The sequence below is a fragment of the Fukomys damarensis genome, unplaced genomic scaffold, assembly GCF_012274545.1.
Source record: "Fukomys damarensis isolate Sample0158 unplaced genomic scaffold, DMR_v1.0_HiC HiC_scaffold_21, whole genome shotgun sequence".
Classification (NCBI taxonomy): Eukaryota; Metazoa; Chordata; class Mammalia; order Rodentia; family Bathyergidae; genus Fukomys; species Fukomys damarensis.
In genome coordinates this window covers 7,226,245-7,250,141 of record NW_022900933.1, presented here as the reverse complement: position 1 = coordinate 7,250,141, position 23,897 = coordinate 7,226,245, and the positions used below count along the sequence as shown (strand labels likewise).

Genomic DNA, 23,897 nt, shown 5'->3' with positions numbered 1-23,897 from the left:
GGGGTTTAGCTCAGTGGCTCGCAAGCGTAAGATCCTCAGTTTGATCTCTGGTACCTTAAAACAAAAATGCTTAGCACACATGCAAGTACATGAAGCAGCCATTGTTGTTATTGTTGGTGTGGTGTGGTGGCACATGCCTGTAATCCCAGCATGTATGAGACTGCAAGTTCAAGGCCAGCCTGGGCGACATAGTGAGTCCCTGTTTCAAAAAACGAAAACTACATTGTCATTTTTATCCTTACTCAGGATTCCACTTCTGATACTTCTCATGGACCTACCTTCTTTATGTGTGGATTTGTAAGTTTTTCTGGTTATACCGAAGTCTTGCTGGTCTCCAAGTTTGTGTGTGTGTGTGTGTGTGTGTGTGTGTGTGTGTGTGTGTGTGTGTGTGTACTCTGTCTGTCTCTCTGTCTCTGTGTCTCTATCTTTGTGTCTGAGATTACTTCCCAAATTTCTTTCGACCTTTTTTGTTTTGTTGATTCTTTTTTTAAAGACAGGATCTCACTATGTGTTGATTTTAAACTTACTCTTTGGGAAGTTTTGAGTTTTTTGGTTCTTTTTTTTTAAAGGATGCCCTGAAAATCTGCTTGTGCCATTGTGTTTATAGATGTTTGCATACATACTGCCCTTAGTTGACTCAACTTTTTCTTGATATACTTGCATATTCATGCCCCTACTATATTAATAATTTACTACTTTCCTGCAAGAATTCGCTCCTGTGGAATTTGACAGGGGTTTTAAAGTGTTTAGTTGTAATTTGAATGTGCAGAAGAAAGCTTTTTTATTCAGGAAGTGGCTGTCCACTTCATTTATAAGCTGTAGTTTTTCTGGTTTTGCTGCTTTAAAGGTTGCTCAGAGTTTTCATTATACTCAGAACTGTGTGCCAGCTGTGCCCTGCCCAACACTGTTATCTCCAGTGAGAAAATTCTCCTGCACCGTCCCCAGCACCTGACCTTGCAGCTCAGCTCAACTTGGGGCTCTGCAGGGCAAGGTGCTGTGCTGTGCTTTACTCAAGCTTTGGGTGCGGGTTGTCTCCCTATGGAGGCGGAAAGGAGAGTGCAGTGCAGGCTTTGTTGATTGATTATCTGGGGAGAAGCCGATTACACCGTAGCAGTGGGTTACTAGCAGGAAAATGAGTGTCTTCAACTTGGAATTCTCCTAAGCTCAAATGCTGAAGGCAAGAATTTGGCAAAAAAACAGTGAGCAGGTCATTTCCAGGAGATATTTGGCTGCTCACCAATATCTAAAGCCACACTAGATCTGCAGGGGGAAACAAGTGCGCGGTCCATTGACTTCTGAGGTGGAAGTTGCCTCTGAAAAATGGGGAGAAGATAAGGACCTTTAAGAATGAAAATACAGTTAATATACTAAATGGAGGGAGACTATGGAAACAGGAAGACAGGATGGGTCGCTGCAAGAGTGAGGGGTGAGGTCTGGGGATTTAGCTCAGCGGTTCGGTGGCCTGCCTTGCAAGCGCAAGGGCCAGAGTTCGATCCCCGGTACCCAAAAAAAAGAGTGAGGGGCGACACATAGAAGGAAGGATGTTTCTGGCGAGGGGTATGGTGGCACATACCTGTAATCCCAGCACTTGGAATTGTAGCAATTCAAGACCAGCCTGGGCTACATAGGGAGTTCAAGCCCAGCCCAAACCACACAGCGAGACCCTGTCTTTAAAAAAATAAAAGGATTTGTTACAATTACTTGATGAGTTGTAAGTGTGTCTTTTAATAAAGGGACCAGCAAGCCATGTTGGAGAATGTGACATCCTAGCCCCTTTGGAAATGAAGTAACTACTAGTGAGGCATTTATTGGGCAGCTGTGAATCGGCGTCCCTGCAGAATTTAAGACCTTTAGGAGAATTAGGGTGGAACATGACCTAGTTTTTTCTCCGAAAAGTTAGCATTTTTGGGTCTAGACAATAAACTGCTGGAGAATTGAGTTTTGTATTTTGATGCTCTTAATAACAAAGCTGGGAATCTGTTGTCCCTTACCTGGAAAGGATATTAGGAGTTATTTGAGGTATAGAATAATGTGAGCCAACAGTGTCATTGGTCCTCAGTCCCTGTCCCAAATGCCCTCTCTTGCTTTCCTTCACGAGGCACTCACACCCCCACTCCTGCCTGACCCCAAGCAAGGCCTGCTTGTCACTTTGAGTACACTTTAACCTGTTCCTACTGAGCTGTCGCTTAGGGGAACAGCCTCGTGGTAATTACTCAGCAGCCGGCCTTGGCTGGCTAATGAGGGGGTCAGAGACAGACGCACAAGTGAGAGATAGTGACAGTTGAGGCAGTGTTTCTTGTTTAGGTTTAATGATGTCAAGTAGGAACATGTACTCAGTAGCCAGAAATATGCATCAAGAGCTTCATGTATTTTGTGTGCTTTTTAAAAAAATTCAGAATTTAAGAGGTTTAATTTTTCTTACAGCAGTAGCTGATTCTGAACCATCACGTGTTCAAAGTATCATTCAGATGTGTGTTCTCAAAAAAGTCACATGTTGTTGTTGTTTTTATCAGTTTATCCTCTGTAGCTCTTTTTAATCATATCATTCACTGGGTTGGGTAACCGTCTGGGGTTTAGGTCCCAGCGTCCGCAGACAGCAAAATGTAGCCCATCCCTGCATTGTACGGCTCACTGGGCTCACTGTGTGTGAGGCCGGGGCCGGGGCCTGGCTGTGAGTGCCAGAGGTCCTTTGGCCTGGCCTGTGTTTATACGGGTGAGCACTATGACTAGTGCAGCGTTTACATCTATCTCTGTTTGTGGATTCTAAGATTTAATATCAACTGTCTTCACTTTTGGATTCACTGCTACATTTCCAAGTTTGGAGCAAAGACAATATAGTTGTCTCTGTGTGAGATATCATTTCCCTGTGATGGTTGTGTGTGGGAATTACACTAGAGATAATTAATTTTTGCATTACTGTCACCACTTAAGTGGATGAAAAGATGCCTCTTATTTTGAACAAAGTTTAATCTTGAAATAGAAACTTAACAGGATTGGAATTTGTGGGTAAGAGAAAAAGGGCAGGGATGATTTTAGATTACAGGGTCTTAGCTAGCTGAGAACAGAAAGTAAGTCAAAATGTTGAAGACACTGAGCAGGAACTTGTTAAGGATTTTGAACAGGAAGAGAAATGTAGATGATTATATTTTTTCTTTTTGCAGCCCCTACCAAAACAAAATATCGAAGATGAGGCTGGTAGAGTTCACCCAGATGGCTATGGTGAGGGATGTGGCTAAGCGGCCAGTGGCTCAGGGCTGTTGTCCTAAACCTTTCTGATGGGGGCAAGGAAGAGGAGGTGGAGAACGCATAGAGGAGTCTCCTTCTTCTGTGTTTGTTTCCCTACGCTTGTCAGAGAAAAAAAATCACCCATAGTTCCATAATCTAAATGCAGTAGCTGTTCACATTTTGCATAATTCCTGCCTAGTCTGTTTTTAAGTGATTTTTTCCCTCAAAATTTAAATATATTTAACATGCAATAAAAACATAAGAACATATCTTAGGCAGTGAATATTCAGTGACTTTAATAATTATATGCATCATGTAACTGTCCCTGCAGTGAGATCTGGAACGTGGCCATCTCTCAGAACGCTCCCTCGTGCTTTTTCCACTTTTCTTTTAAAACATTTTTTCTAAGCTATCTCTATATATTTATAAATAGATGTATATTTATTTATAGTTTTAGATCTGTTACTGTAACATTATGAAGTAAACATTCTAATAAATTTAACTATCTTTTATAAGCCTCATTCTCATTGCTGCCTAATAATCTAGTATGTGAATATCCCGTTGTTTACTTGTTTTCCCATTTATGATATTTAAGAATTTCTTAATTTCAGCTATTAGAAATAATACTATCATGATCACCAAAGAGACATTTTGAAGTAATACAATGATTTGTTGAAAAATTGTCTATAGCAGATAAAGTAAGTCTAGAAGAGTTAAAGATTACTAGAGTTAAAGACTGCTATAGAGGGTTAGAAGAATAGCAAGCTCACTGAAAAAATAGGAACGGTAGAAAGATGCTCATAGAGGGATAAGTGGAGGTCAGTAAGGTGAGACTGGTTTTGGTAATAAATTTGAGACGACAGTGAGATGTCAGGGGGTTTCTGAATGTGACTAAAGATAAAAGAACCCAGGCTATCTGTATGCCTGGAAGCTACCAGAGTGGGAAAGGTGGTAGTGCTGGGTGACGAGCAGCTTACCTTTTTTTTTTTTTTTTTGGTACCCGGGATCAAACTCAGGACCTTGTGCTTGCAAGGCAAGTGTGGTGCCACTGAGCTAAATCCCTGGCCCAGCCTTTCTTTTGACACTTGTGTATTTGTTCATTGGATGAAATGGTGGCTTGGAGGGATTCCTTTGACTTCTGTCTCCAGTATCCCCAAATTCTGTTCTAAGTCGCACCTATGTTCACGAACTTAGTTCTTTCCCTGATCTTGGTTGCAGTCCGAATTGGATGAGAGAAAGTTGAATCAAATTTCCCCATAAGTTTGGTGTGGTTCTTGTCCAGTTCGGTTTGTGGTCAGAATCGTGGGAAGAATTAAGTTCATGAATTGGGGCACCACTGTACTTTGCTGCACACGAGGCTACAGCTAATTTATCTGATGTTGATTCTGGGGAAGGAAGCAGATGTGAATCTTTCCATTTTTTGCCTTGGCTAACACCAGAGCAGCTACCATTTGGTTTTCTTGTTCTGCTGGATTCTTTCCCACCAAAAAGGAATTGATATATTTGGATAAGAAGATTAAATTACTTGAGTTAGCAGAAGTTACTGGAGAATGCAAGACATAATATACTAAGAAATAGTTAGGAAGTTTTGAGTGGGTAGAATGCATTGAACATGTGTATATGTTTACTTTCTTTACATCTTGAAGTTTCACCAAAATTACTGAAAAGAAATAGAACCCAAAACACAATGGAGAGATCTCAGAGCCAACAGTTTAGAAGCCAGCAAGCAGAGGAACTGTGGTCACTACTCTGGTTGATCAGAGAAAGCTGAACCTGAAGCAGCAGCAAGGGAAACCTATAAATAACCAGGTCATACCACTGTAACTCCACGGAGCTTCAGAAATGCACGCCTCAAAGGAAAGGTGCGTGGGGATGAAAATAGAGGAAATTTGGCAGTTTGTGCAGGTGCTACAATGCCTAAGCCCACCTCCCTGTCCCCAAAGCAAGCAGTCAGGTGACTGACTGTTCCTCCCAAACCCCAGCAAAAGACTGAAGGTTTACTCTGGAGAGGCCAAACTGGCAGGCGCCTGAGCTTGGGGAGGTTAGGGACTACTGAGAATAGTGGGTACCTTTCTGAAAGCAGCAGGCCACTCTGAATGAGAATATCCTTAACTGTCTTCCTCACTCAGCTCCCCAGTAATGGATGGATGGTCTGTAGTTATGAGATAGGCAAGTCTTCTCTCTCTCTCTCTCTCTCTCTCTCTCTCTCTCTCTCTCTCTCTATATATATATATATATATATATAGATAGATAGATAGATAGATAGATAGAAGGCTGCTTTTTACCCTTGTGTGAAATTAACCAGCCTTTTATGAATTCCTCGAGTTCACTTATTTTACCTTTTTCACGGTTTAATGAATAGTTATTTTCAGTTTGGGGCTATTATGAATACTGCTTCTGTGAGCTTTCTTATGCTTGTTGGCAAGCATAATCACTGCACGGTGGGGGTAGCGCAATATCTTTTTCTTTGTCTTTGTTTCTTGTCACCACTGGAATCGATTTTCTTCTCCTACCGTATCTTGGGGGAATTACTGCTGTCTGATGAATGCGCAACAGGTTGAGCAGAGTGGGACAAAAGACAGAGCCTTTTCTTTCACTCAGTTTCTGCCTTTTCAAATAACTGGTACAATGAAATATTGGCATACTCCCCAAGCCCACACACCCTTGTATGTACTTTTTTTGGGGGGGTACTGGGGATTGAGCTTGGGTCCTTGCCCTTGTGAGGCAGGTGCCAGAACCACTGAGCTAAATCCCCAACCCCTGTACATTTGATCTGTATACAAATTCTGTTAATTCTGTGTTCTTGATTTCTTAGACAGATTCCTTTTCTTCCACAGTTGGCAGTACCCTCGTCCTGAAGCTCAGTGTCTAAAGCGTCCAAATAGTTTGCAGAAATGATCAATGTAAGCTCAAGCCGGTTGTGTCAACTCATCGCAGTTACCAAAGAACGCTTGCTATTAACAGTAGAAGCAGCAGCAATAGCAATAACAGTAAAAAAAAGATTTTTATCAACTCACGGTGGTCCAGGACTATAATTACAGCACTCTGGGAGGCTGAGGCAGGAGGACCACCAAGTTTGAGCCCAGCCAGAGCAAGTTAGAGAGAACCTGTCTCAAAATAAAAAAGGGCCGCGCTTGTATTGTAGCTTATTGTGAAGGCCCTGTTTTTGATCTCATACCAAAAACAAAACATATCTTTTTTTTGGTCTGTGTTTAAATCTTTACAGTGTAAATACACTATAGAGGGGAACCCCCCCCAACGAACAGCTTGATAAAGGAACTACAAGTAAAAATGAATGTGTCTTTGTGAGTTAATAAAACAGTGCCCACTCAAGATTTCTATTCTTTTAATAATTTGAATACTTAATATATATTTACAAATTGGGCAATCTTAAGTATTTAAAAGCTTTTTTGTATGCAATTATGAATAAAAAAAGAGCTTTTTTATTTTGTTAGCCTTTTGCATGTTGAGCTGCTTTTTCATCAGGTGTCCCTTCCTTCTGCTTCCTTTGAGAAGTCTGTTGTAATGAAACAGTTGCTGTGCTCTAGAAAGCCTGTTCATCTAGATTTGGAATTTGACAGTGAATGTGTGTCAGTAAGGTTGTGATAATTCACTTTGGAAGTGTCGCTGTAAGTCCTTTTGTGCATTTCCTAATATCGTGAAGTAAAGCCCGCCAGTGTCTTAGGTGCACATTTCTTAGTCGGAGGTAAACCGTGTGCTGTCTTTGGTTTAGTGGATGTTCTCTGAAAGCCGCGGAGCGTTGCCCACAGATGTGGCGTTGTGCTAACGACGTGGGCCACCTTGTAGAGTCTTCCACACCTGTGTACCACGTTGCTCGGGTTCGGGTGTCCTCTGTGTGCTGCCCTGATCGTAGACCAGAGCGTGGTGGGAGTTGTTTCAGCTCACGGGATTGTGTTTAAATCAAGCGGACTTGTTTGGAATAATAACATCTGGATATTCTCGTCCCATAGTTGTAATTATAGTATATACCAGTAACAGTTACAATGTCCAATCTGAGAAGAAAGTTAAACCTGCAATTGACTGCCCATAATCTAGGAAATTATCAAATCTATTTAATTAAATTTCTTCCCCTTAGATGCTGAGAACATGTCATGCTAGAATAAAGGATGTTAATAATTTCACAAGTTCAGATAACTCTTAGATTGTTGTGTTCTTTTGTATAGAAGATAGGATTTATCCTTCCTTCCTTCCTTCCTTCCTTCCTTTTTTTGTACCAGGTATCGAACTCAGAACCTTGAGTTTGTGAGGTAGGCAGCAGAACTACTGAGCTCAATCCCTGAAGATAGGATTTAAAAAGACACTTTTAAGTCTGAAGAAACTACAGTAGACTTATCAGGATAATTAAGACACAGTTTGGCTTTAGAAATATATTATTAACTGAACAAGTTACCAGTGAGTTAAATTAAGTGTCGCTTGAAAACTTAAAAACTGTGCCTTGTATTTCCTAATTAAAGCATTGATATAAGAGGGAGCTAACTTCCTCTAAGTCTTGTGTCCCTTGAACATATTTAAAAGTGCCTGAGGATTTTTTCTATTTTTATTTCTTAGTAATTACTTACAGTTGATTTAAAGGGACTGAGGGCCAAGTTTGAAGTTTTTTGTTTTTGTATTTTAAATCATTGGGGCTATTAACAGTTCTTAAATTTAGTGTTACCAAACGTAACTTGACATTGTATTTTTTACTTTTAGCAAATTTTGTTAGAATTTTTAGTTCTTAGAGTTTAATTTATAATCGAAATTCTAGTATTATGTTTGAAAATAGTGTTATGTGTTCAAATATCTGATTTAGAGATTTAGGCCTTGTATTTTTTGTTTCAGATGTAATTGTTTTTAAAAATGACATTCATGATAAGCGTTGATGAACTACTACTGATTTGCCTATTTTCTCTCCAGATCTAGTTTTACCATTCCTGCTTCGATTCATCATTAGTGTTAATACAAACAGTGAAAAGAGTGTGTGTTGACTTAGCTTTAGCCATGTGTTTATTGGGTCTCCCTTCTGGTTGTAAATATCTGATTAAATCATTTTGATGAGTTTTGAATAGACAATGATTGTTGAGTAAGTTGAATGAAAAATCTCAGAGTACTGTAATAATTGCTGGAGCTGTAATGGCACCTTTTAATCTGCTTGAATATTCCCTGTCACCATTCATATAATACTTGTTTTTATAGAAAATGTTACTATGAGGTACAATCTGAAGAAAATTCATTATATAGGTCTGATGCCATTAATTTTGCTTTTATAGTTCTATGCTTGAGTGTTACATAATTGTTTGAAATTATAACTTCATGGATAAAGGGGGGAAATGTTCTTAAGGTCAGCTAATTTATCTCTTTTTATCCAAGAAGGATGAAACCTGGTCACCTAGAAAATAATATTGCAAAGAGTAACAAGGTGATTTATATTGACTTGTTATACTGCAGTACCAGGAGTCCTGGGTCACACAATGTGCCTGGCTTCTCAGAACCTTAACTATTAATGAACTATTCTTTAATTCTTTTCAGTAACTCTCACTGTATTGTCCTTTCCCCTTTGTTTGGTTTTGGTCTTGGCAGATACTTAGTGAGAAGCTACAAGGTGCTAGCCACACTTTTTTTATAATGTGCTAGTCCTTTGCCAGTTATTTTTCATAAATAACAGCAGTAATAACAATGTGAGCGAAAACCCTGATGTAAAATTGATAGTTTCTATGAAGGTAATGGGATTGGATGTAGTAGTGGGTTATTTTTTTCTGCATTAGTTTGAGTAATTGTTTAAACATAACTAACAGTAGTGTTTTGCTGTTATAGGTCAAAAGTAACATTATTTAATAAAAAAACTGATAAAAATATACTTAAACACTTCTTCTTCTTTTGCTTATCAAGCCATACCTTGGGAACTTTGCAGAATCCTCTTTCACATTTGGCCAAGACGGAAATTAATATTTTGCACCATCGTTCATAAGTAGCCATGAGTCAAAAGTATGGAAAAGTAACTAAGAACCAGACCCTCAGATCTAATAGCCATTACTGATTCCTGGGCCTTGCCTCCACCAGTGTCTTCCATTCCCTAGAGATTTTTAATTCATATTCGTGTAATTTTAGGGTTATCAGACTTAGCAAAATACGGGGCAACTACCTACATTTGAATTTGGGGTAACAAGTACTTTTACTAGTATAAGATTGTCCTAGATATTACACTTTAAAATTGTTACTGTCTGAAACAGATTTAACTGGTCTGTTACATTTTATTTGACAACCCCAGTTATTGTGTAGCAGGTTACCAGGCATTGAGAGGTGAAGGAATATAAGGAGCCCTTGAAGGGCTCAAAATCCAGTTGGGGGTGATAAAAATTAAGGGACATGTGAGAGCGACTCCAGAGAAAGTGTGCTGTGGTGATCTGGGTACTTGGTGCCTGAGGACTGAGGCTATTAGAGCCCTCCTGCATGCTGGGTGGGGTAGTGAGGTAGACACAGTGCCTTTGGCACTGACAAGCCAAAATCCTAAGGAGAAGTTGATGGGACTGGAGAGGTACCAAAATGAGAGAATAATAAAAGTGATAGAAAGAAAGAGTCAGTGGAGGTCGGAGAAGGAGGAGAGATAAAGCCAGGTCCATCCATGGCCTCTAGAAGCAGCGGGAGAGCGAGCCTGTTAGAGACGCGGCCATCTTGAAGTCACAACTCTTTGCATCTCAGTTTTATTTTAAGGAAGAGGGGGCCAGATGAGAGTCTAACGTGACCTCTGAAAGCTCCCGCAGTGGAGTCCCAAGTTTGGGTTTTCTACCCAGGAAAGAGGGCTTATCCAGGCTTTAACTCTTCTTCCTCTCAGCCTTGCTTTCTGATCTTATGGCTGCTTTTGGAGGTCAGACCAGTGCTTTCAAGCCTCTAGTTTGATTCCAGCATGCAGTTATTATGTCTTGAAGGAAGAGGGATTAAACTTCTTCAAAGACTTTGTTTTGTACAATGCTAGTATGGATTAAACTGAAATACACTTTAAAAGTTCCTTTTGTTCATTTCGTTGCTCCGTTCCTGAATAGATGAAACAGAAGGCTGCGACTGGGCAGTATCTGTGCACCTCTTGGTCCGGCCAGAGACTCATCCTGACGGTGCTGTGTAGCGCAGAGTGGTGCTGGTGGTTAAGGTTTACAGAAGTGCACAGCTGCCCTTACCTGTTCAGTAATCCACTCTGGTCTGGGTATCAGGTGACTTCTGATTTAGCACAGTGGTTTTTAACCCTTTCTAAATTTTGGAATTCATTTGCAAATCTGATGAGTGCAACTGCCCCTTTCCCCTTACTGGATTCACATACAAACTACTGCAGACAGGGCCAGGGATTTAGCTCAGTGGTTCTGCCCCCTCCTTCGCAAGCACAAGGTCCTGAGTTTGATCCCCAGTACAAACAAAAACAAAAACATTAAAAACCCTGCTTCAGATAAATCAGGGGACATATGTATGTATGTATTTATCCGTTCATTCGGGTGGGTACTGTGGATTGAACCTGGGGCCTTTACACTGAGCTGCGTACCCACTCGTTTTTAGATTTTGAGATGTGTTCTGCTAAATTGTACAGGCTGGACTCGAAGTTGCAGTTTTCCTGACTCAGCCTCCAGAGTGCTGGGATTACAGGTGCATACCCCACACCACCTCTGCAAAATGGAAGGATTTAGAGCAGGGGGACACCTCCGCCGAAGCTCATCCACGAACATTCTGATTTGAAGTTCGCAATCCTGAAGTTTAACGATACAGTTAAACTGGTCTTCTTATTCACTCATTAATGCTTGCATTCTAAGGCGTTATGAAGGGCTCTGATCTTTAAATCTGTCTTGATAGCAGTCGTCTTGTACAACAAATTTGAGCCCGTTCTCATCTTGAGATGAAAGGTGTAACTCATGCCTTTTAAATGTTTGGCAACTACTTGATGTACCCTAGAGGGAGAACAGCAGCTACTGAGCTTGTCGTCTATATTTCTGTCACTTTAGTGTAGCTTTTAATTTCCTTTTAGTTATCCATTTACCTTCTTATCTTTATAGTCATACAACTTTCAATTGCCTTTTATTAGAAAGTTTCTTTGTACTTCAGTGTAGCCATAATCTTTAAAGCTGCACGTATTCAGCTTTAAATACCTGTGACGTTGAACAAAATGATTATTTCCAATTTTATACTTTTGGAGAATATTGCAAATGATAGCTCTAAGTAGCTTTTTCTTTTTTTTCCTTCCAGTACTGGGGATTCAACTCAGACCTAGTGCTTGAGTGGCAAGCAGAAGAACCACTGAGCTAAAATCCCCAGCCCAAGTAGCTTTTTCATTCTTGTCCGAGTTTTTTTTTTTTTCCAGCTTTAATTGAGTTTATTGGTACATTTTAGGGAGACACTACAGTTACATTCACTGTTGGGATCTTGTACCTCTACATCACAAGTCTTGGTTCTCATTTTTTCCCCTTACCCCTGCCCTCCCTTCACCCCCTCTTGTCCGAGTTTCTTAGGTAGATTTATCTACGGTGGGAGTAATGACGCATTCATTCATTCATGACATTTTGTTATGTGCCTTCTCTGTGCCAGGCCAGGCCAAGGATGTGGCCGTTTACATGGCCTTCATGTGCTTTGCCTTCTTTTCCAGGGTGCTAGAGGGCTTGCTGAGTGAGCTCAGAATTGTCCAGCCCAACAAACAGTGCTTTCTTGTTACTCGCTCAGCTGGTGAACGTTTACAAGTAAACTAGGTGATACCGCACAGATGTACACATCTTATAAATAACCTAGATTTATTTAAATCATCTAGAAAATTTTAAATTGAAATTTAGTTAAAGTAAAAGCACCAGACACACTTTCATTAATGTATGTAACCGTGATTTTGTAACTATTTCTTGAATGCTCAGTATATACTAGAAAACCAAGTGCTGCATGCTCTAGATGAATGGAAGAGACAAGCCCGTGAACACACGCGTGCCCACCGTGGTGGGCTCTGTGAGTGAGTCTGTGTCCCTGGTTCGGGGAGCGGGAGTTTCAGCAACCCTCTGCCTGGAAGTTTTTACTGTGCTTGAGAAAAACCCTTTCTTCCTCCCTTTCCATAGTTTACTTTCATGTCTTAGGACAGGAGGAAACGTATAAATGACTTAGTTGGAGTGAAGACTTAGGGTCATTTTTTGGTGGGGGTCGGGGTCTCACTGTGTAGTTCAGGCCGGCCTTGAACTCACTGTGTAGCCACCGCTCTGTGACATCTTGGTTCGCCCTGTGCAGTATTTGCTGCCGTCGTCCTCTTCCTCCTTGTAAAGCTCTTTCATGCTTCTCTCAGCTTCTGAGGCCCCCAAGCTCTGCTTTTTCACTTGTGCCTGCGCCTCATTTCTAAGTGCTAGGTGCCTCCGGACCTTTCATCATTCTGCTTGCACCTTCCCGGGATGACCCCTCGGCCCCACAGTGTAGATGAGAGTATTCTAACCTGATTTCCAGTAGGGTCTCCACACTGATTTATATCCCCAGTTCTATTTTGTTTTGTTTTGTTTTTAATTTTGAGACAAGGTCTTTCTCAGTTGCTAAATTGTCCAGGCTGGACTCAAACTTAAGATCCTCCTGCCTCAGCCTTCCAGAGTGCTGGGATTGTTACCATGCCCAGTGAAGGGATAGATTTTTATCTGCTTTTGTCACTGTTGTTTCTCCAGTGCCAGGGCAGTTTGTGCACATAATAGGAACCTAATAAATACTTGTTAGACATAAATACATTCAGCTCATATGAGGCTCCCAAAGTTTTTCTTTAAAGCAGTGTATTATAGCTCAGTATTTTCTGCATTATAAGTGAAGTTTCGTGAAGGCTTCTGGTACAGCATTTTCAGTTTACTTTTCACTGTCTGCATATATTCTTCTCTTGTTGAGTTTGTCTTCAGATCAGGATATCCTTGGGTCACTAAGAGAAGGTAGGTAAGTGTATAGGACAAGAAACAGGATAGAAACGAAAAAGGAACCCTGGGAATAGTATTGTTAACAGTGGTTTAAAAATAAGCTTTCTTTTTGGTGACTTTCTGATCTCATTGTCCTATTTTGACAGTTGTTAGCAACTTAGGACCATTCTTTAAACACCAGCGTTTAGTTTGCATATTGTCTGTGGTAAAGAAATAACCAGTTTATAGTGGTTAAGAGCACAGATCGATCTTACTCTGGGCATCATTATTGTGTGTGAACCAACTAGTTCTCTTCTAATTCACTTTTTGTGAATGCCTGAAATTTCGCCATTAGTTCAACCACAAATTTATAAATCGTGAATAACCTCGAAAGGGAAAGTGCATATTACTCATTGGCCGTTGGTTATATCTTAGTGTAAAGTGGTTAACTAGAGAAGTAACTTGAGTGGTAAGTAACTGAAAGTATTGATTGGGTGCATAGACTCCCAGCAGCCCTGGGTAGCCAGATGACAAGGCGTACCGTTCAGGAGGGTGCAAGGGTGCTGCTCTGCTTGGCCAGCTTTGTCAGGAGTGGTCCCTGCCTCAGCCCCGTCCTGGTGGACTGCGGCTCCTGTTCCAGGTGGCCGTGCTCCTGGGCACTGCCGAGTGAGCTCCCTTTGACTTGCGGTGTGGATCTTGTAGAAATAAGGCTTTGGCTCACTTCATTCATTGCTTGTTTGTTTTTAGGTATCTTGCAATATATTCAGAACTCTCCCTCCCAGTGACAGCAATGAATTTGATCCAGAAGAAGACGAACCTACCCTGGAGGCCTCGTGGCCACACCTACAGGTACTCTGAACTCCCGTGTGTGTTTATAAAGGCAGAACCCACGGGCTCACTTCTCGGCTTAGCGTGGAATTCCTTGACAACCTGTATTCACCAGGCAGTGAGCCTAGAACACATTAATGGGGAGCTGAAGAGTGCTTTTTGCGCTTGGTAATTAGGATACCGAAAGGGTAAAATAGTAAGTTGCAGTGCAGTGCTGAATCCTCGATGTACTTCTCCTGTTACAGGTCCAACTGGTAGACCACTTTGTGATCTCACGCACCAGAGTCTCAGAGAATAGAACCATTTTCTCATTAGTGCTAGCTGGATTTGATTAGTGTGGGAGGGCAAAACCAATAGCTCGCTCTTCCAGGATCATAAGAAAGAAACAGCTGAGAAAAACCCTGGGTGAAGGCCTGTTTTGTTCTTTGTGACGAGAAGGCCAAGTTGTCCAGTCACAGTGGGGTGCCGGACGGGTCTGGCATCCCGCACTCCCTCCCATCACGAGGCCATCTGTGTTGGTTACTGATACGGCCTTGCCTGCTTCCCAGCCCCTCCTCCTATGCTGCTTGCTCTCAAGGCCGACGTCTCTCAGAAGAATAGACCATAGAAATCCAAACCCGAAAGCCAGTCCATTGCCTCAGTGTCCTTAGAGACTGGGGGACAAGGAGCAAGCGGGTGGGGATGGAGGAACAGAAGCACAACCTGGCATCTCCACCCTGAGATGCTGCTTTGCAGCAGTGTGCTTAGGGTCACTGGTTGACACTTTAAGGAACAGAGAGCTGTACAGTGGGGAGCCAAGGCCTGGAGATATTTTGAAAATTTGTGTTTTCCCCTGCTTCAGAGTTTTTAACATAAATTTGCAACTTTGCCTGTCTTACTTTGGCATCCCTAGTTTGCTTCAGTTGTGCACGTATGCTGTTTCCCTTAGTTATGCCAGCCTGTTCTGGGCTGTTCCTCAGTTCTTACTCAAATGCGTATTCCCACTAATGCCAAGATTGGGTATATTAAATTAGCTGAAACATGGTAGTTGATTTATTATCTTAGATAGTAGATTTTTTTTTTAAGTGCCAGACATTCTATCTGCAGTCTAGGCAATTTTAAAAATTGTTTGTGCTTTTCACAGGTATACAAAAGTCCCAAACATACTCTTGAGTGGGTAGATTTTTTGGCATGACTTATATTTAATCCTTGGCACTAGTTCATTAAATTACAGTTTAGTTAGGAAGAAAAAATTTAAATAGATAATCTCCTCAGGAAAGCTTCACATTTTATGGTGGAACAAACAAGGAGAGGGAAGTCTGCAGAGCATCAGCTTGTTGGTGGGCTTCTCTGTGTCCAGCGATCAGGCCACCTTTCCCGTTTGTAAGAGAACTTTAGAGAAGTTTGAATTCTCTAAATCTTCCTCCTTATCAATATAAATTCCCCATAGAGTACAGTAACGTTTGACTCGGAATTTCAGTTAATTCTTCCTGGAATTAATGACTCTATAAAGTATAGGAGTAGATTAATTTCTGAAGCTGCTAAAATGAATTCTGCCATCAAAAACCTCTAGCTTACATAGTCATTACTGCAGGAATATTAACCATTACTTCCTCTGAAGCCCTAAAGCCAAAGCGGCAGTGAGGAATGGTGAGGAGACTCACGCACCCTTGGATGTCTTGTCACAGGCTGTTACAGAACGGGCCTCTGTTGTCTGTGTTGACATCCTGTTCAAATCTGTAATCCTTCTGGTGCCTTCTTTAGCTCAGGGGGAAATACAGATAAAGCTTTATTTTTAAAATAAGGCTGTGAAGGCAAGTGAAGGAGACATTTTTAAAATAGACAAAATAATATTAAGTCTACAAATTTTTAGTTTCAGTGTGTCAAAGAGGTCTACTGTATGGGTGTTATTTGATCTTTTCTGTTATCTCTGCTAGTACAGTATCTTTTACTCTGCCATGACTATTGTTTATTTATTTTCTGAAATTAGATCTTCCAGTAGAACACAATTTTGAAGGAGTTTCATTTATAATTAAGGAATTGTTTTTAATGCTTTACACTTGAGACAAAAGAAAAAGAAAAAAATCCCCAGGAATGTAAAATCCTTTTTGCCCATGTTCCCTGGAGAATTTATTTATGTGATCTTGAAAAGTAATTTATCCTCCCGTGCCCCCAGTGCTCCTTCCACTCTAGGGAGATGTTCGATTCTGAGGTCTAATCTGTCTCTTCAGTGCAGAACACATTTGTGTTTGTTAGTAAGGTATCTGAAGTCTTTCTACCACACCATTTTAGACTACAGCTGCCTTAAGGACCTTGGGGGCCAGAGCACCTTTCCAGTCCCTGTGGAAAGTCCTGCTGGCCAAGTCTGCCTGGAAGCCAACAAGCCCTGCTCTGGAGTATCTAGGACAAGACGGAACCTCCTTTGAAGAAGCCGTTTGCCGAGGGCTGACATTCTGTTTGTAAAATGAATTGTTGAAATGTTTGTGTAGTGAGAGAAGAACAATTCCATGAGTTGTTAAGACTCAGACTTTATTGTGACCAGGAAGGCAACACATGAAACTTGGCAATGTCCATACTAGTAAGAAAGAAGTTTTTCTGTATTTAGGGAATTTTAAAGTGAAAACATAGTTTGAGAAACCTAATTTAATTGTTAAAGTCTGAAGTCACAAGGTAGCAGTAGGTTACTGTTATATTTAGACCCTCCAGAGCCCTGAGTCTTGATTTCCAGGGGCTCTCAGATCAAAACTACTTTTATAATAGTACAGTATTGTTTTATTTGCCTCTTTTTCTATATTGATTTGCTATTTTACCATTCACAGTATTGATTGTAAAATCAGCAGTGGTTAAAGTTAAAATTGCTTTTGGGATATGGACATGTACCAGTCCCCCAAGATGAATATAAATGCCGTGTATTGCAAACATAAACTAAAAACAGATGCTGCGGTGGGAATAAAGGCACCCTGTTCAGCAGGTCAGGTAGTCATTCTGTTCCTCACTGCTGTGCACTTGTGATTTTGAAAGCCTGTTTCCTTGGGAAGGTCCTGAAAAGACAGTAAAAGCTACTCATTTCATTAAAATTTGGCCCTGGAGCACATATCTTTAAAAATATTCCGCATGACGAAAGGGTAGTTTGCACATTTCCCATGGAGAGCACACTGGGGTACAGTGGTCACTGTGTGGATGGACTAGATTTGTAAAAAAATGGAAACATCACTTTTACTTAACAGAACTAATCCTTCACCTCACCTGTAGTTACTAAGACTTTGGTATTTGGTAGATATTTTCTGTAAAACAAACAAGAAAACCAGTTGATAGTATTTATTACCACTGGTAGTATTAGAGCCTTCAGAGCAAAATTTAGAATTAGAAATTTAGAAGGCCTGAATCTGTTTTGCATCTGTTTCTTTGAGTGTTCCAGCTTCCCAAGATTAAAAGTCTTATTCCTGGGTAAAGAATGTGGTTTGGTTTTTTTAAAGATTCTATGTAATGAAATGTGCCAATGTTGGAAAGATTTGTATAACTCATTGAACCAGTATTTTCCAGTTGGCAAATGAATGATATTAGGAAACCCTCATAGATAATGATCCATGAAGAATGCAAGACAGACAGTTGGATTTAGTGTAAAAAAAGTGTGAACATTTCATTGGTACTGCTTTCGATTCTGTATTGCAGCTAATCTTTAAGAAAATAACAGTGTATTGAGCTTTAGTGTAGTATCAAAAAATACCCCCAATTATGTGACAAGATCATTAAAAAAACACTTCTTTTTTTTCCAACTGGTAAATCGATAGAGGGTTGATTTTCTTTACATACTTCAACCAAAACAATGTATCACGACAGATTGAGTACTGAGCAGATGAGAATCTGCCTTCTATTAAACCAGACATTAAAGAGATTTACTAAAAAAGAACACAGTGTCCTTATCAATCATTTTTTTGAAAGCTATTTTTCAGAAAAATATGCCACTTATGTTAACATGTAATACATTTTGTTTTAAAATGAAATATTGTACCACTGACATACATATCTTTAAATTTCTCAGTTTTGTTCTAATATATGTGGCACAATATATGTAATGCATAGGCACACGATTATATATATATATATATACATATATATATACACACACACACACACACGTGTGTGTATATATATTATATGTATATGTATGTATATATATTATATATGTATATGTGTATGTGTGTGTGTGTATCTATCTATCTATCTATCTATCTATATATAAAATCTAAGTAAAACCTTTAGAGGGGGTCCCAGTTAAATTTGAAGTATGAATGAGAGAGACTAACATGTTTGCAAATTCAGTATGACAGTGATTACATGTACTGCATAGTAGTCACTGTAAAAAGTGTCATGTGCAACCACATTTAATTTAGGAATTAATATTTCTATTATAAAATTGATATAGCATTTCAGAGAAATTAATATGTTAGAGTGTGTAATAGGAGATAGAGCTAGTCTTTTAACCCACTGTCTTAAGAGTACCAGTTTTAATAATGCTGTTATAAAGCATACCAGGACCTAAGTAACTTTTAACACAGATTTGTTATGCAGAGAGAATGATCCCCCATAGTCAGAATAGTCATTTGAAGTTGACTCTTTGCAGAGGAGGACATTGTATTATATATACCTACGTATATTTCTTGGAGGAGTGTAAATTGTCATAAACTTTTTGAAAAGAAGTTTGGTACTGAGTATCAAAAATCCTGAATGTTTGGGTGTCTTGATCTAGCAATTCCACATTTAAAAATAATTACTAGTGAAATAATTGAAAAAGTACAGATTGTTGGGTATCTTACTATGTACAGTATAGCATGATTTCATAAAAAATTGAGAAAACAATTAAATGTCTGCATATAAGAGTGACTAAATAATAAATAATGGAAATATTCATTATAAATTTTGTATACTTACAAGCTACTTAAAGCTGCTAAGTGTTGGCTTACTATTGTTGATTTAAGTTGTTCAGCATATTGTTTAAATGACAAAAGTAGTTTGGCAAACTATATAAAGATATAATACATTGGTATATTGTAGAAGGAAGTCTTGTATATTAAAGTATTAACAGTGGTTGTCTCTTAAATGGTGAGATTACAAGGGATTTTTTTTTTTTTTTTGCTTTGTTTGGCCATATTTCCTAATTTTTATTTTTGACAGTTATAAAAAAACCAATATGTTTTTGATTGATAATAGAACTTAGTTTCCTAAGCCCTGTCAGTTTTGGTATAATAATCTTTATGGTTTTAGTGAATTTGAAATTAAGTATAATCTGTTTGTTGCAGCTTGTATATGAATTTTTCATACGATTTTTGGAAAGCCAAGAATTCCAACCCAGCATTGCCAAAAAGTACATAGATCAGAAATTTGTATTGCAGGTAAGCAAATTCTGGTGCTTGTTTTTCTTTGTTACAAAGTTGTTGACGCTTTGTCTTATATTCTCTTGGTATTTGTTTAAAAAAGCTCTCACAATGACAGTTGTGTCATCTTATAAACAACTATATACATAAGTTAGTTTTTATTGTTGCCTTTTAAATAGAATAGGTGCCTCTTTAATTTATTTGTGATGGAAATTAATTACATTTGAAACAGCCAAGAATGCTAATGCCCAAATCCCTATAGTTTTCTTCTTTAAAGTTAATTATAAAGGAATTTCATTTATATAACCCTGGTTTGTGTGAGTCTTTGTATAGCTTAGAAACTTAGGTTTGCATTAAATATTCTTTTGTTTCCTAAGTTTATTGGTACATTTAAAGCAAACAATACAGTTACATTTATTGTTGGGATCTCGTACCTTTACATGATAGTCCTTGGTTCTTATTTTTTCCCCATACCCCTGCCCTCCCTTCACCCCCTTCACTCTTCAGTATTTACAAAGACGTTTCCATTTTTTCCTGCTTTAAAGATTCTTACAGAACATTAGATCTCTTAAAACTGGGAAGACAAGCTCAGATTACTGAGTATAAATAACCTTTAATAAATGATTGAAGTAAGAGTACTGCAAAATTACTCAGTTGTATAGTTTAAAATGTTCCTGAAAGATGGTGTGGTAAAAGCCAGGATTTCGTGTTTATAGTGTTCCCATAGGTGGGGACTGTGATTTTATTATGAAAAGGAATTCTGTCTTCTGCCTTGGGATGTTAGTGAACTTCTGGGGGCTCCTTTGTTGGATCTTGCCCTAAGTGCTATAAACCGCAGGATTATTCATCAGTTCTAGAGTTTTGCCAAAGATAATAAAGCATAAACAATAAAGTTCATTTACATAGTTTATGTTTTCATTCCATTCATTTCCCCAACCTTTGCCTCCCCCTGCTTTCCTCTCCTCTTTAATCTTTAGATTCCGAGGGTCCCAGCGCCCCCTGGAGGCAGGCCTCCATCCCCCTGACCTCCAAGATGCCTGCCTCAGAGGCTTGGCCTTGGAGCCCCCCTTTACCCCATCCCGCCCACCTGTCCGAGCTTCTCCTGTCCCTGGGCTGGCAGCTCCTTCCAGCTTCTGCGGGTCTCGTTCACAGCGCCACCTTTTTTCTGTGCGCGGGTTCCTGAGATCACCTGGTCGTAGTATGGTTTGTATCCAAGCCTAGCTCTCTTGTGACGTAGAAGCCTTCACACTCTTCTTTTTGGAAAATCAGGAGGACATTTAACTTGTTCCTTTTCTTTGGGCAAATTTCTTATTTTCTATAGATTCTTAATGATCACTGAAAGAGTTCTGGTGTTTTCACCTCACAACTTCTTTAGTGAGCCAGACATAATTTATTCTACTTATGAAATTTAAATTTATTTTCTGTATTAACTAGATGCATTCTTTACATTTGTTTCCTGCCTCTCGCCCTCTGTCAGTGGATGTAAAACTAAAATAAGAATTGAACTACTTTGCTATCAGGTGGTGGGAAGTTAGGGAGCTCTGGGTTTGAATCGTGAGTCCCGGTTTACCGTGAGAACATCTTAGGAGCTGAATGTGGAGCTGTGGAGACGGAAGAAACCGCATTCAAATCTTCACTCTTCTGTCTGCTTGCAGTGCGGCTACCAGCTGCACATGCAGGGGAGACCTAAGCCCGAGTGTCTTCAGGCAGGACTTGGGGGTGGTGGGATGAGGGACTCTTCAGTAGTATGGGAACACCCCAAAGTGACAACTGTTCAGTCTGTTTAGTTTACTGGGCAGTATAGGTACAAATAAAGAATCCCTGCCTTCATTTTTAAGCATAGTGATAGTCCTAGGCACACGACTGTTCATTACTCTGAGATTCACTGTCTTCTTTAATAAAATGGTACAACAGACATGTCTGTTCTGAGTCACAAGGAGACTTGTTGGGAAATGAAATGATTTGTTTAAAATGTCCGTTCTTGTCCTGTGAGTGGCATAGTAGTTGGTTATTGAATATGAATTTCACTTTACACATCCTCCTCATTTCTGTCTGTCCACACTGGTAGGATATTTTATTTTATTTATTTAATTTTTTTGGTACTGGGGCTTGAACTCGGGACCTTGTGCTTGTGAGGCAGGCAGCAGACCCACTGAGCTAAATTCCGGCCCGGTAGGATATTTTACTTTTCTTGATTCTGGTATTAATTTTAAAATTTTCATCTTTTGAAAAATTTTTTTGAGTGTTGTTGAGTATTGAAACCAAGGCCTCATGCATGCTAAGCATGTGGTCTGTCACTGAGCTACATCCTTAGTCTTGATAAAAACTTAAAAATGATATAAAACAGTAATAAAATCTTGCAAAGCAGGTTCAAGTAACGGCAGAAATGTAATGTATTCCTATATAGGAATACTTGCCATCATGAAGATATCCATATAATCTCTAAGTTAATTGATGTATTTAGTGTGGTTCTGATTAAAATTTCAGTAGCTTTTTATTGAAATTTCAGTGTTCATGAAGTAAAATTTTGAGAAAAATGACTAATAGAGTACTTTGCCTATCAAATAATAAAATTCTTTGATTCATAGCACTCCAAAAATTATAATAAAACATACTGTAAATGTAAATTAAGACTTGTATTGAAACAGCACACTGGAATGTAATAGACACCTGGGTGAACATTCTTCTGAGTATGTCATAAAACCCATAAGAAAGTGAACCAATGAATAAGTAAATACGTAGGCATAAACATACATATGTAGTAAATAAATTAGTATAATTGTTCTGAAGAGGAAATCTGATGGTACTCTTCGCAAGTTTTTTTTTTTTTTTTTTTTCTGGGGATTGAATTTAGGACCTTGTGTTTCCCAGGCAGGTGCTGTGCCACTGAGCTAAATCCCCAGCCCTCTTATCAAGTTTTGACCCAGCAGTTCAGTGAGAAAGAATCAGCTATATACATAGTGGTAAACGTACAAAGGTACTGATTGCATCATTGTTAATAAGTTGTTCCTCAGTAGGAGTTGGTTGAATAAACTTGTGAACATTCATAAAATGCAGTGACCGTGAACCTATGGCATGTGTGCTGCGGTGGGCCGTTGGCACCACTGACAGCTCTACAATGTTTGCTGTTGCTGGTACAGTGCAGTACTGATCAGTTAGTAGAAAGATCGTGACAGGCCCCTGTGATCTGTGAAGTGTATCTTGCCTGCTGTGGAATATGCTAGATTTTGAGCCTGTGCCAGTTATCTTAAGAAGGATGTTTGCATTTTTGTTTTAGTCTAGTTGTGTTGCTGTAACACAGTACATTAGTTCTCCCTTACCTGGAAGGGCTGGATCTAAAGTCCTCTGACACTGTCTGGATAATGAGCCTGCATATAAGACCTGTGACACAGTGACAGTGGATCTGATAACTTAGAGGGCTACTAAGTTACAACTGGGTGGTTATCATACTTGTAACGTGGCTGTGCTGGACTCAGAATGGTGAGCAGCTAGCATAGAATGAAGTGGGACAGTGGGAGATTTCCCTGTGCTACTCAGTGACATGCAGTTTAAAATTTATGAGCTGTATATTTGTGGAATTTAATATTTTCAGATCATGGTTGACTGTGGACGACTGCAAACAGAACTGTGGCTGGGGTAGGGGCCTACTGTGCCTGAGACTGGGTATTTTATAAAGAGCAAACATTTTTATTTCTTACAGTTTTGGAATCTGGGAAGTCCAAGACCAAGTGGACTTAGCATCTAGTGGGGATAGTTTCACTGTGTCCTCCTGGGGCAGAGGGTGGAAGGGCAGAGTGTCTGGGTCCATTTCCTCAGTCCATGGGTGAGGGTGGAGTCTTCAGGACCCGAGCACTTCCGCAGAGGTCACCTCCCAGCCCTGGGCATTGAGGATTAAGTTTAGGAAACACAAACTTTGGGTGACACTTTCAGCTGTAGCAGCATACACTAACAATTTTGGAAGGAGATATATCAAACTGTTGTTAACTGCCTGGAAGGATGTGCTTATATCTTCATGTATCATATATGTGGTGGTTTTTAGTTTCTGTCTTACAAGGGGTGATAGAAAAATATGGGAAGTATTTGAAGTAAAAACTAACTTGCTACACTTAAAAATACATTGTCAAGAATCATAGGCTAAATGTATTGCTAGTGTTGGAGAATATTTTGAGGGAGAGTGGCAGTGTGTCTTCACTGTATTTTTTAGTTTAAACATTCCCAGTATTTTTGGATAACACTTCATTGAACAGATGTTTATGACAGTTTCTGCCAACATTATTGTGTGTCTGCATCACCTTATATACTGGATGTGATTTCTAGCTCTTTCCCAAACTGAAAATAGCCATGAAAGGTAAACATTTTGAGTTGATTTCGGGCACTCAGGGAAGAGGACTTCCAGAACTGTTTCACCAAGTGAGAAGAATGAGGAGATAATTGTGTTTGAAGTGAAGAGGAATGTTTTGAGGGGGATTCATGACAGCGTGCCTTTAGTAATTAAAAGTTTTTAGATGCTCACCATATATTTTGATCACACCTCATATATTGCATTTAAAGACAATGAATATAATGTCATACAAAGAATTGTGAGAAGGTTTCAATTACAAGTGCATTTTGATTTTATCCT

At 39.5% G+C, this 23,897-nt stretch overlaps 1 protein-coding gene across 1 annotated transcript in view; it reads left to right on the top strand.

The window, feature by feature from the left end:
• Window positions 1–23,897, top strand: part of Ppp2r5e (protein phosphatase 2 regulatory subunit B'epsilon) — a 149,876-nt gene that overhangs the window by 89,135 nt on the left and 36,844 nt on the right. Inside the window, exons 3-4 of the mRNA XM_010638755.3 lie at window positions 13,842–13,943; window positions 19,202–19,294. Coding sequence (XP_010637057.1) covers window positions 13,842–13,943; window positions 19,202–19,294 — 195 coding nt within the window. The remainder of the gene's footprint in view (window positions 1–13,841; window positions 13,944–19,201; window positions 19,295–23,897) is intronic.